Raw genomic sequence first — 11,667 nt, 5'->3', positions numbered from 1 at the left:
CAACCGTCCCTTAAAAAACGGAATCGTCCCGTATTTAGAAACAAAAGTACACGTCCCGTATTGAGCTAATAAGGGACGCACTTTGTCCCGTAATACAGTGAGAATCAAAAGTAGTCTATAAATGTTAATGGAATTAACGCTTTGTTTGAAAACATAATTCCCAGCCCCTCTCCTGCTTTGTGACCAATGAGCTGACAGCACACTTATGACAATTCGAGTATGACAATTCAGATTACCGCTCATCTCATTGGTCGAGGAAAGGTCGCTTACGGAGAAAATACCGGAAGACAACCGATGACCACAACAACAAGCATGGCCAACAGGGAAACAAACGCCGACACTGCGGTGCAAGTCTCGGACGGCACACTGTGCGTCCATAAAATGAAGGTTATAACAGAAAATCTGTCGCGCTCTCTCTGTCTTTCACTCACACAGACACACCACCACATCAACTTTGCTAAATTGCTAATGAAAAACATGATCAGGCAGCTGTGATTGAGCAGCATGTAAATCCAACTATTTTCACGGTTGTTGTGTCGTGATAATTTTGTGATGCCACATCGAAAAGGCTCGGATGAGCTTTCCAAAGTTCTACAAGTTGTGCCTCCATCGCTTGTGTCCAGATCACACGCTGCACTGCCGTGCTGCGCCGTCTTTTTCACCGACGTTTACGTGTTTGCACATGAGCAGCTGCGGTGACACCCTCACGAGCGATTGATGATCGGGAGCTGGTCGTGAGGTGTTAATCGCTTCTCGTTACCCCACGTATACTACACGAGGCACGATGAAGGCCAAAATCGGGCTGATCACCAAATCGGTCGCACGACTCAAAAATCGGCTCAAAATGGGCCAAAAACCGCACAGTGTGAGCCCAGCATTAGAGCAGCAATGTTTGTTCCCCTCAGAGAAAGAAAAGAAAAGGCTGCAAAAGTACAGGGAGGAATGGGAAAAGGAAAACACCTGGCTGGAAAAGTGCACTATAAAGCGCACTGCACTGTGTGCTGGCGCACTTTTTCCATAGGCATGCTTCTATTGGTGGGCACATGAAGAACATGAGGGGCGTGAAAGCTCGGGGAACCCTTTACCAATTTCTTGTCCGCCAGGCCATGGCAGAAGCAGATATGGTATGTAAACATTGGTTTGTTTTTTTAAACCCTCTGGTTAAGGTTAATATGGGCATGTGCAGTGAATATCAGGGCTATGTGGCCAGAAGTGTGATAATATAATTTATTTTGTGTAATAAACAACTGCAAGGATAGATGATTACAACAAATAGATGACTAATACATAAAAGTAATACATAGATGAATAATGATGATGAGTTATGATGCGTAATCATGGGAACAAGCGGGTTTACAAACAGGAGCAGCTGATTAGCATTAGAAAAGCTGAAATAATACCTCAGCTGAAGCCAATTGTACTAAATGCACTAAATGTGCACTGTTACAAGAATATTTTTCGTTCTATTGCTTTCTATTAATTTATATAATTTTAAGTTAAGTAGGACAGAGTTCTTTTAAAGAAAGATTTACTTATATTCTCAAAAGCTAAGCATGACAGGCTTCTGTTTAAGAAAGAGACCTGTTTTACTGTGTTAATGTTGTCATTTTGAGCTAAAAATAAATGGCTAAATGATCATTTGTTTCCCATATGGTCATATCACAAAGAATATGCATCTGCTTAAATCAAATTCAAGTCAAATGGTTAAAAAATAATTTCACACACAAAAAAAGAGCTACCACACTGGGAAGGGTGAAGACAACTGGGTTGCCCGGCCCTGGCCACGAGGTGTCCCTTATTTATTTTTCAGGGAGTTGGCAACCCTAGGTGTGTTGCAGTCTGTCAGCTTGACGAATATGAGGACCATAGGTCGTATTTGAATATCCCGCCTCGTCACCGACTCCTCCGAGCTTTGCCGAGGCGGGGATTCACACAGCTCTCTTCTCCCGTAGAGTTAGTAGTGTGTTGGGAAGCTGCACAGAAGCTCCGGTCACTGAAAGGTAACTTTTTTAAAGCAGCTCTTATACTGCGAATGTTTCATTTTCTCATACGACGCGCAGCAGTGGAGCGTTATCAAAGACTGGAGCGTTTTATTTAGCCCCCCGCCTTTTCCTCTTGGATGTATCGCTTGAAGAACTAGGAACGGACCGCGCAGCTCACCGAAGCCGGGATGAGCGGGACCTCCGCGGGGTCGGCCGCGGCGCCCTGCCGCTTCGCGCACTACTTTGTTATTTGTGGAATAGACACAGAAACGGGACTTGAACCGGACGAGTTAGCAGGTATGTGGCTTCTTTTCTGTTGTTGAGTTATGAACGTGTTTTAAAGTCAAATGGAACCGCAGCGGTCCCCTCTCGCTTAACACGGTGTTGTTAACTGTAACGATCCATCCACCGCTATGGAGCTCTGGCTTTTTATTGTAAACCATTTAATACATTTATGTGACATATAGTGAGATTTCAGAACACCCTAAAACACAAGTGACACACACACACCTTTACAAATAAGTGGAATGAAACAGTTACTTCAAAGAGTTACTACAGGGCAAATAAGCAGTGTCTATACATTAGAATAAAGATATGCATCATTCCTGTCTGATCACAGTATATGAGCTGCGGAAACCAGTGTCATTTAAGGTAATAAGCTTTTGAGAAATCAGCAGTAACCTATCTTTTCCGAATCCTATAATCTGATCTGGGCTTCCTGTGCTGTGCTACGTCTCAGAGCTGCTCTGCAGCTTCAGTGTCAGTGTTTCCCAAATGAATCGATTTTGACTTTGATGCTTGTTGTGGCTTAAAATTATACATTTTAAGTAACTTTTACAGCAAAATAAAGACATGTTTGGATATATTACGCGTTCTTCGCCGGTTTGTTTGTATGAGTTTTAATAGTAAAATAAAAAAGCATAGTTACGTTCAGTACTACCACAGGTGTGGACTAAGATGGGGATTTTGTCTCCACAGCAGAATGTATTTTTGACATGTAATTCCGGCAGGATCCCTGTTGTGTATTCACAGAAATCTTTTTCATCCTGGTGACTGAAGGAGAGCCGATGTCTGCTCTTCAGTGGCACCAACCTCAGTTTCAGCACGTTTGCTTTGTCACCAGATGCATTCACTCACGGGCTCAGTTTGTATTTTCTCCCTCTGCAACAGCCAGAGTGGAGGTTTTTTTTAAATGCACTGTGGAAAGCTTTGCTTTGTGGATCAACAAGAGAGTTGCTTGCTGTATTGCATCACAGTTGAATTGTAACTTTTGCCTCTGGGGCAAAGTTGCGAATCGTAAAGTCAATGTGTTCATGTTGCACACAAGTGACTTGGCTTAAAGCCTGGATGATTAAGTGAAACGAGTGAAGTTAATCTAGAACAAACGAAACTGAACATATACACAGATATATATTAAAATTTTATTGAAAGGGGGAAATAACTTCCCAGCACTGGGTTTCATAAACCAATTGCTTATCCTTGCTTTCCATAAAGACACTGCTTGACTGTGGCCATCTGCTCAGCAGTGATGCTCCTCTGCTGCACTGCTGAGATACAAACTGTAAAGGCATCATTTGTTTAAAAAAACCCTTATAAGTAAGTATTTTAAAAATATACTTAAAACTACTGTGGTGGGAAGCTACAGTTTTATACCAAAGATGCATTATATGCTTCCTATGCTTTAAACTTCATCAAAGGTGATCAGTGGTGAAGTGGCCAGCTTGGTGAGGATTCCCAATGGGCTGTTTAAAAAAGAAAATCACAAGATTAGTTAGTCAGCTCTAAGAGGGAGCCTCTGGACCAGCTCAAGAAATCCTTCATCCCAAATCATTGAGCTGGTTCTGCTCAAATAGCGTATCTTTGGCAATTTCATCATACGTACTTTTGGGACACAACAAAGGCTGAAAGATGATGTAGTATAGCCTCATCATGTTGTCAAACTATTACCATGAAAAATCCCAGTCGAATAAAACAGCCTGTTGTTTGGGCTCTCAGGCTGTGAAAAGAAGAAATCTTATCAGGAAAAGAATATGGAAACAGTTTTTCTTATAAATGAACTAAATGTTTATTAATACAACGATAGTAAAAAGTGTGAAATAGCTGCTCTGACTGTCTGTAATCAGATCTGCTGCCACGGTCTCTGGTGATCTCCAGTTGTACACAAAGATAATGTTGCAACGATTGATTGTTTGGTTGTTTTTCAAGCTTAGGCAGCATCTCAGCACCCCACTTATTCTTTTGCCCCTAAGTTAGAGGCAGAAACAAACAGAGTGACCTACATTAGGCTGTTTTTGCTTTTTTTAGGCTGCGACTCCCCTCCTCCCAGCTTTTTGTGCGCTACTGTGGCCTTATTTCCGTCTGCTTATTGTTTTACTAAGAGGACCCAACTTCCTGCAGACCTGCCTCAACCTCCTTTTAGAGTTGGCCGTACCTTCTGTCTATTATCATACAAGTGTTTCCCACATGGACTTTGGTGAAAAATAAAGTCCATGTGTGGGTAATTGTATCAGTTTGTATTTTTAATTATATTTTCATTAATTTATACGTCAGAGAAAATAACATCATGCACAATTTATGTCCTCTTGGACAATGCTCACTCTTATTTTTAAAAGTTTCGTTGTTGGTAACCAGCCAATCCTAAGCGTAGTATATCCTAGCTCATTGGCCACTGTGTTGTTGTGGCAATCCTTGATATCATCCACCTGCATCCTTCAAAAGGGGTCTTTTGAGTATGTGAATGTAGTCAAACTTATCTTCTGCTCTTGAGCTGAAATCTTCAGAATCGATCAGCTGGTGAGGAACTTTTTCTTAACTGGTTAATTGTCTCCTGTAAGAGGTCACTGTCTCAGCCCGGGCCCACAGCCCAAACCACACCACTCAGCCTCAGGGGTATAAATACATCCTGGCTGTCATACAGGCCCTAAAATAGTTTGTGCATTCTAACACCAGATGCATTCTGGGTCAGCAGCATTGTGGAGTTAAAGTGACCAGCCTGAAAAGCTAACTTTGGGGTGAGAGCTGTCACGTGTAGATTTAGATATGAGGTCATGGCTTGCACATCTCTCTTCTGTCTCTCGATGTAAGAAAGGTATGCGCTCTTGGTGGAGGGGAAGCAGCTGGTGGTTACAGACCCCTGTAGCCTAAATCTTCCAGGTTACGAAAGACACTTTCATAACCTTTCATAACCATTCCTGTTTGCAGGAATGTATCTAAAATGTTTTCATTACCAGTTCAACTGTTTATGTTAAGCTTGCTCAACTATAAAAAGAATAAACATATATGATGTGATTTCAACTTTCATCTTATGGCAACATTTATGGCAGGTTGTAGTGACAGCGCTGATATGCCTGAGAATCTCATTTTGTAGCAAAAATAACTTTTATCTTATTGGATACAACAGAAACTGACGAAGTTAACCGTGAGAACAGGATTTGCGGTTGAAATAAGGTGATAAATTTGAAATATATGTTATTGCAATACTCAGCATTGCAAAATGTTAAAAATCTCAATAATAATCTCTCATTGTGATAGTGTCATATTGTGAGATGCTGTGTGATCGATCCCTGGGGAGATTTACTTCTCCGATGGGCCATTCTATACCCATTTATGACTCTTAATATTGTGTTTGCACAGTAACCTCCCTTGCTACCAGCTTGGAAGCTGCCCAGTGCAGGTTTAAATATCATTGAAGCACAGGGGCTTACAGGACAGCCGTGACGTGGGAGTGTCTTTGGGCTGCTGCTGCAGGCCACAATGGGATTTAAACTGCTAAAACTCCCCACTGGCCTGGACCATCTGTCTGCACCAGAGCAGCCTGAGAGCAGTCAGGACAACGACTGCATCATAATGGCCAACATGACAAGTATGCTAATGACAGGGACTAACAACAGTAACGGACGCGTCTGTTGACTCACGTTAACAATAGCGTGCATGGGTAATGGACAGATTATATGGCACAGACACTTACAATGGCTAATGACTGCTAACATCTCTGCAGTTCTTGTATTGTAATAATAATGTTGATCTCATTTTAGAATTTTTAACTCCTTTTTCTTTCCGAGTTTTTGGACGGTGACTCCACTTTTGCCACGCTTGCTACAGATCTGAGTCTTTCTGAATGTGGGTTTCTTTCTTCCACGCATCATTACTTCCTTCTCCTCTCTTCTAGCCTCAGTCTCTTTTACTTTGCTGTCCCCCATTTGTTGCCTCGTGTTCTGTCAGCATGGCCGGCCTGTCGTTAAGCTTTTTAGAGTAATCTGTTTGGACACTTCCTCCAGGCTACACTGAGCACATCTCTGTAATATAACACAGCCAGGCCTAAGCAGTGCCTCCTCTACTCCCCTACACACACTCAGGCTATTGACTCCACTCTGCTTTCTTCAATCTTTGACCAACAGCATCCTCTTATTATAGAACTTGTCACTAAAGGTGGACTTTTTAATGACTGTGGAGGTTTTTGCCTCACTTGACATGGAGACAAAAGTTTTCTCCTGGCTGAGTTCTGATGCTCCCAAAAGAACAACAAGCACTTGTATGAATGTGTGTGTAAATGGGTGAATGAGACATGTTGTATAAAGTGCTTTAAATGCTTGAGTAGAAAAGTACGATATCACAACCAGTTCATACCATTCTGATGGTTCCTCCTTCATTTATTGTCACATGCTTTGACCAAACTCGCTCAAGCTGGCGGAAGCTCTGCCTTTGGTTAAAAAGATCTATCCAGAAAAACCAAAAACCATTGAAGGTGTTGTTTGGTGAACCTGTGGAACATCGAGCTTTCAGGTAGACTTTTGAAGTGTTTCTCCTCAATCAGATTAGATCCCACTCAGTGATTTAACCATATTTAAATTTTTGGGCCAACATATCATGTCAGATCTCGTATAGATTTCCTGGAATAATAATCTGTTTAATTTTGCTTCACTTAACCAAGTAGCATGAAGACAAACAAATGAAATGATAAAATGAATTCTATGGCGTTGTGAACTATGAAATAATTGTCACCTCTCGACTCTACGCGTGCCACATAGTTGTGTCGGATGTTCAGTGTTGAAGAAGATCCCAGATCTTGCTCACAGATGTTGGATTTAACTTTTAAAAAATGCTGCTGTCTTTTTCTTAGTCCTTTACATTTTAGATTGTTAGTTTTACAGGGATTTTATAATTCTGTGTTAAACTTTGCTATAGTCACATCATAACCACAGACCATTCTGAAATCCTACAATTAGAGCTGGGCGATATGAGATTTTTTCATATCACGATATGTTTTTTTCATTTCAGGCGATAACGATATCTATCACGATATAAGCCAAATAACTATATTTGTAAGATTTAAATGTGCCGTTGCTCACAAGTAAAATGTGAAATAATCAGCAGCTTGTTTTTATTTAAATATTTATTTCCCATAATAAGTTCAACAGGGTAGATGTACTTAAGGAACATGAGACTTTTTCAGATAAATAAAGGCAAATATTGCAAACTACACAAAAGGCAGCCGCTAAAGCGTTTAAGTTTCAAAATAGAACAAACGAAACAGACTAAACTGTCAATTCCACTTAGAAACAAAATATTAATTCTAAAAATAAATCTTAGTTTGTTTTACAGAAGAACAGACAAAACTGACTAACTTTTGTCAATATCAAATAAACTGAGAACTAAAAGGAAATTCTCAATCTCTCCTTGTTGTATAGCTGAGCTTTTCAAACAGTTGTAACAGTTACTTTAGTCTGACAAAAGCCGAATGACGAATTAGCGCTTCCAGTCAGAGACTGAGGCTCCGTCCACACGTACACGGGTATTTTTGAAAACGGAGATTTTCCGTTTTCGTTTTAAAAAATAATCCCGTCCACACATAAAGGCAGAAATAAAGGAAAACGCTGCTATGAACATGCCAAAGCAGCAGGTGGCGCTAGATTCCTAACCGTGCAGAAATGTTGGCCAATCAGAAGTCTAGAAGCCTCGGTGGGAAAAAGTAAACAAAGCTGGGGCATAGAAGCAGAACCGAGTCGTATGTGTGGAGGGACAGTAACTGTGTGTATATGTAAGCATTTAAACACTGCAGAGAGTAGAATTAACAGTATTGTAGAAATTCATTTCACCGAAACAATAACGTGGCGCACAGTGTGACGCATGCACCAGTTTATTGTATTTCCAGACTTGCTTTCGGCACAATTTACTGTGCACGCTACTCTGTTTTTTGTCAGACTTGAAATAGCCGAAATACCTTCACCCTACGGAACTTCTATGGCTCTTCCGTTCGACAATCTCTCCGGCGTTGGAACCATCATCTGTTTTCTCTTCGGTCACGCTCGGTTGATTTTTCTAGTCGGCACACTCATTTCCTCCATTACCCGCTGGCTGCTTCCCAAACAAACACACGTGCGGCTTGGCACTTGTGCTGTACGTAACAAGTCACGCGACGTGATGCTGCGGCTGTGATTGGTTCGGCTCTGCGCTACTTAATTTGGATTGGCTGACCTTTTTTTTTTTTTTTTTTTTTTTTTTTTGAGGACAAGAGCAGCGAGGTCTATCGCGATAGCTTAATTTCTCTATCGAGTAAAAGTTATATCGCGATAGATATCGTTATCGTTCTATCGCCCAGCTCTACCTACAATGTGAGGTGCATTTCCCTGGAAATGTAACTGCATGTTGCACTGGACTGCACAGATATAAATGCTGGCAGTGGCATGGGCCATGTGTGTATGCTGTACATAGATTCAGCCTACAACGTAGGTATAAATGACACTTTACTGTTTGGAGCAGCGCTGCATTGATAAAAGGGAAGCAACGAGTCAGGAGATATGGGGCCCCATCCTGGATGAGAGGCTGCTAATCAAAGTTAAGAGTCAGGGGGTGGTAATGGTCCATCGCCTGCTTGTGGGAGTCAGCGGGGCCTGCCAACCTCAAAGGATGCTGGGAGCTGTTGCCGTAATATCCCTTCACAAACCCCTCTCAGTCTCTTAAACCAAAGTGAGCAGTTGCTCTTGAAAGGCCTGAACAACCATCTCATCGCCCCTCCCTTGAAGTGACCTCTAACCCCAAGCGCCATATGTTCTGTCTCAACATGACCTTAAAGAGACAAAAGAGGCAGTGAAAGCCGAAAAGATTGTTTCTTGTAGATTTCTGCAACAGTTGTAGTTGGACATGACCATGATGAGTCAGCTCCACTGACTTTTTTTCTGTTGCTGATTTTGTGTAGAGGCTTGAGGTTTTGTTCTTTGATTGCAGCTGTTCAGAGCGGCTGCATTTAATTATGGAATAAACAGGCACGAGCCTGAAGAGTTAAAAGGGAAGCTGCAGAGAGAGACTGCAATGGTTGTTGGCAGAAGCACCCATGCATTTACAATTTACATGTGAAATAAATGGAAATTCTCTATGTTCTCCGATAGAACTCAGCATCTTCTTCCTGTATTTACTGTTGTTACTACCTCCCCAGACACTTCGGGCCAATGAGCAGGCTGAACATTCTCACATGGTTTCTAGCGACGCATTTTGGTTCGCTTGGAGTTCACTTGGGTTTTTCTCTGTGTGGAAACAAACCAAAACCATGGGAAAAAGCTACAAGTTTACTCATCAACTGATTCACGTGTGTGTGTGTGTGTGTGTGTGTGTGTGTGTGTGTGTGTGTGTGTGTGTGTGTGTGTGTGTGTGTGTGTGTGTGTGTGTGTCATCCTATCACTTTTGACAGAAAAATAAGTTAGCAATGAAAGAAAAATCAATAGCCACAATTTAAACAGAAGCTACTGGGAGGAGCTAACTAAAAAAGGCTGAACAGAGTACACTGGAAGCTAAGCTTTGACTAATGAGTCCAAATTAGTTTTCATTGATTTTAAATATAATGCTCCAGCATTATACAGCCAGGGGACATATACAGGCAGTATTGGCTCTGATAAACTTGATCACGGTAACTGCAGAGTGTGGTGTTATGGCAGAGTGCCTGTAAATCTCCTTACATAACTGAGATAGACTGCCCAGTGGTAGCTAAGACCCTTATGACGGATTAGAGCTGCTGCTGACATCACATCACTGTAGCTGTTTTTGTTCATGGATACCAGAAAATGTTGGAAGAATTTATACAAACACCATAAAGCCTGTCATATGAGACAGTCGGGATGTGTAATGAGCTCACTTTACCTTTGTGAGGTCACAGTGCTCACAGGGACTTTTTTAAAATGCTTTTTAGATATTAAGTTGTCACTTTTGATTGCTTCTGCTCTTATAGAATTATATAATCCTTTCTCAGAAACAAAAACCAGGTTAAAAAAAATCAGGTAATTTTTTTGTTTTTACATTCATCAGGTTCCAATCAGCCCAAATAGCAAAGAGAAATTAAAAGTGCACACCATGAAAGAGTTTGGGTCTTAGGTGGGTAAGAGAGTTTTCTAGGGTGAAAACTGCATCCTCTCATTTGTCAATCCACAGTGTGTGTGTGTGTGTGTGTGTGTGTGTGTGTGTGTGTGTGTGTGTGTGTGTGTGTGTGTGTGTGTGTGTGTGTGTGTGTGTGTGTGTGTGTGTGTGTGTGTGTGTGTGTGTGTGTGTGTGTGTGTCCTGATCCTTTTACTAGCCGAATTGGACTTTGATTTTTCAGAGAATGAGCTCCAACTCATCTACTGACCTCTGGTCTGTGTGATAAGGCTGAATAAACAAAAGCATGACCTCTCTCAGATAAGCAGTTCATGTCATATTCTCTCTCTGTCTATCTTTTCTGTTGTGAAATTTGATCTACCATAACTGGTACCAGTTTGAAATCATTCTTTGACCTTGATATTGTCTGATGTAAAACTACAGCTTCTATCAGCTGTCTCTATTAATCTTAGGATGTTAAATACAAACGATTGGTAAACCCTGCTAATCCCACATTGTTAGCATAAGTACCTTGATGGATTGTCCTATTATTTCACAGCCCACATTAATTCCCCTACAGCCAAAATCTCCTCCATCATCACATCATTACCTCGTAGTTAACTGTGTTTCAATCTGTGTGATTGAGCTCGAGCCACATTCAGTCACATACAAATAAAGCCCTCTCTCCTACCCTTAAAGCAACACCAGGTTATGTAATTAGGGTGTTGGTGTACTTGTCAAGGCAGATTAGAGCAACTCAGCTGCTATTTCTGAAAGACTGGCTTGGATTGTTTAGTGCAGCAGTGAAACGTGACAAAACGGTCAAATCTGATAGGTACGCAGTCTGATCGGGAGAGAAGCTGATGAGCAGGGATTTAAAAAAAAATAAATAAATAGTGAGAAAATTGAAGAAAATCACTCCAGTCTGCGACTACTGTCACAGAAAGAGATGAAACCACTAAAAACTGTAGCCTAAAAAATGTTTTTGCCTGTTTTATTTCATTTTTAGTTCATTGTTCCAGAAGCTACAGACCCAGATACAAGTATAGTAATCATAGTAAAGCGCTTAGCAGCTAAAGAGCTAAATATTTCGCTCAAGACGTGGTGGATTGCAAAGATCAGAATGAATAATATGAACTTCACTCAAGTGTTTCCATAAAGCAATTTGTTGTATAACCTTCGACTCTCAATGGCTGCAATTAGATCACCCAGACGACATCACAGTTATATCAGGGCTATTTTTTAAGACTTTAAAAACTTGGGCTCACGCACAAAATCAACTGTGTTGTCTTGTTTTGTTTCTTATATTTAGTTTTCTTCTTCAGTTTTAGATTGATATAACTAG

General features: G+C 41.1%; 1 protein-coding gene across 6 annotated transcripts in view; it reads left to right on the top strand.

Moving 5' to 3' along the window:
* The first annotated feature begins 313 nt into the window (after positions 1–313).
* Positions 314–11,667, top strand: part of dennd5b (DENN/MADD domain containing 5B) — a 78,672-nt gene continuing 67,318 nt past the window's right edge. For 3 of the 6 annotated variants that reach the window (XM_080886751.1, XM_080886749.1, XM_080886748.1), the window contains exon 1: positions 1,561–2,279. In XM_080886751.1, coding sequence (XP_080742877.1) covers positions 2,171–2,279 — 109 coding nt within the window. In that variant the 5' untranslated portion in view covers positions 1,561–2,170. Of the gene's footprint in view, positions 388–1,558; positions 2,280–11,667 lie in introns of those variants that run through there. The other 3 variants (XM_080886752.1, XM_080886753.1, XM_080886750.1) reach the window with 3 other exon arrangements.

The sequence above is a fragment of the Rhamphochromis sp. 'chilingali' genome (genome assembly GCF_963969265.1).
Source record: "Rhamphochromis sp. 'chilingali' genome assembly, chromosome: 7".
Taxonomy (NCBI): Eukaryota; Metazoa; Chordata; class Actinopteri; order Cichliformes; family Cichlidae; genus Rhamphochromis; species Rhamphochromis sp. 'chilingali'.
The sequence above is the reverse complement of the archived record's forward strand: the minus strand, read 5'-3'. Positions and strand labels throughout refer to the sequence as shown.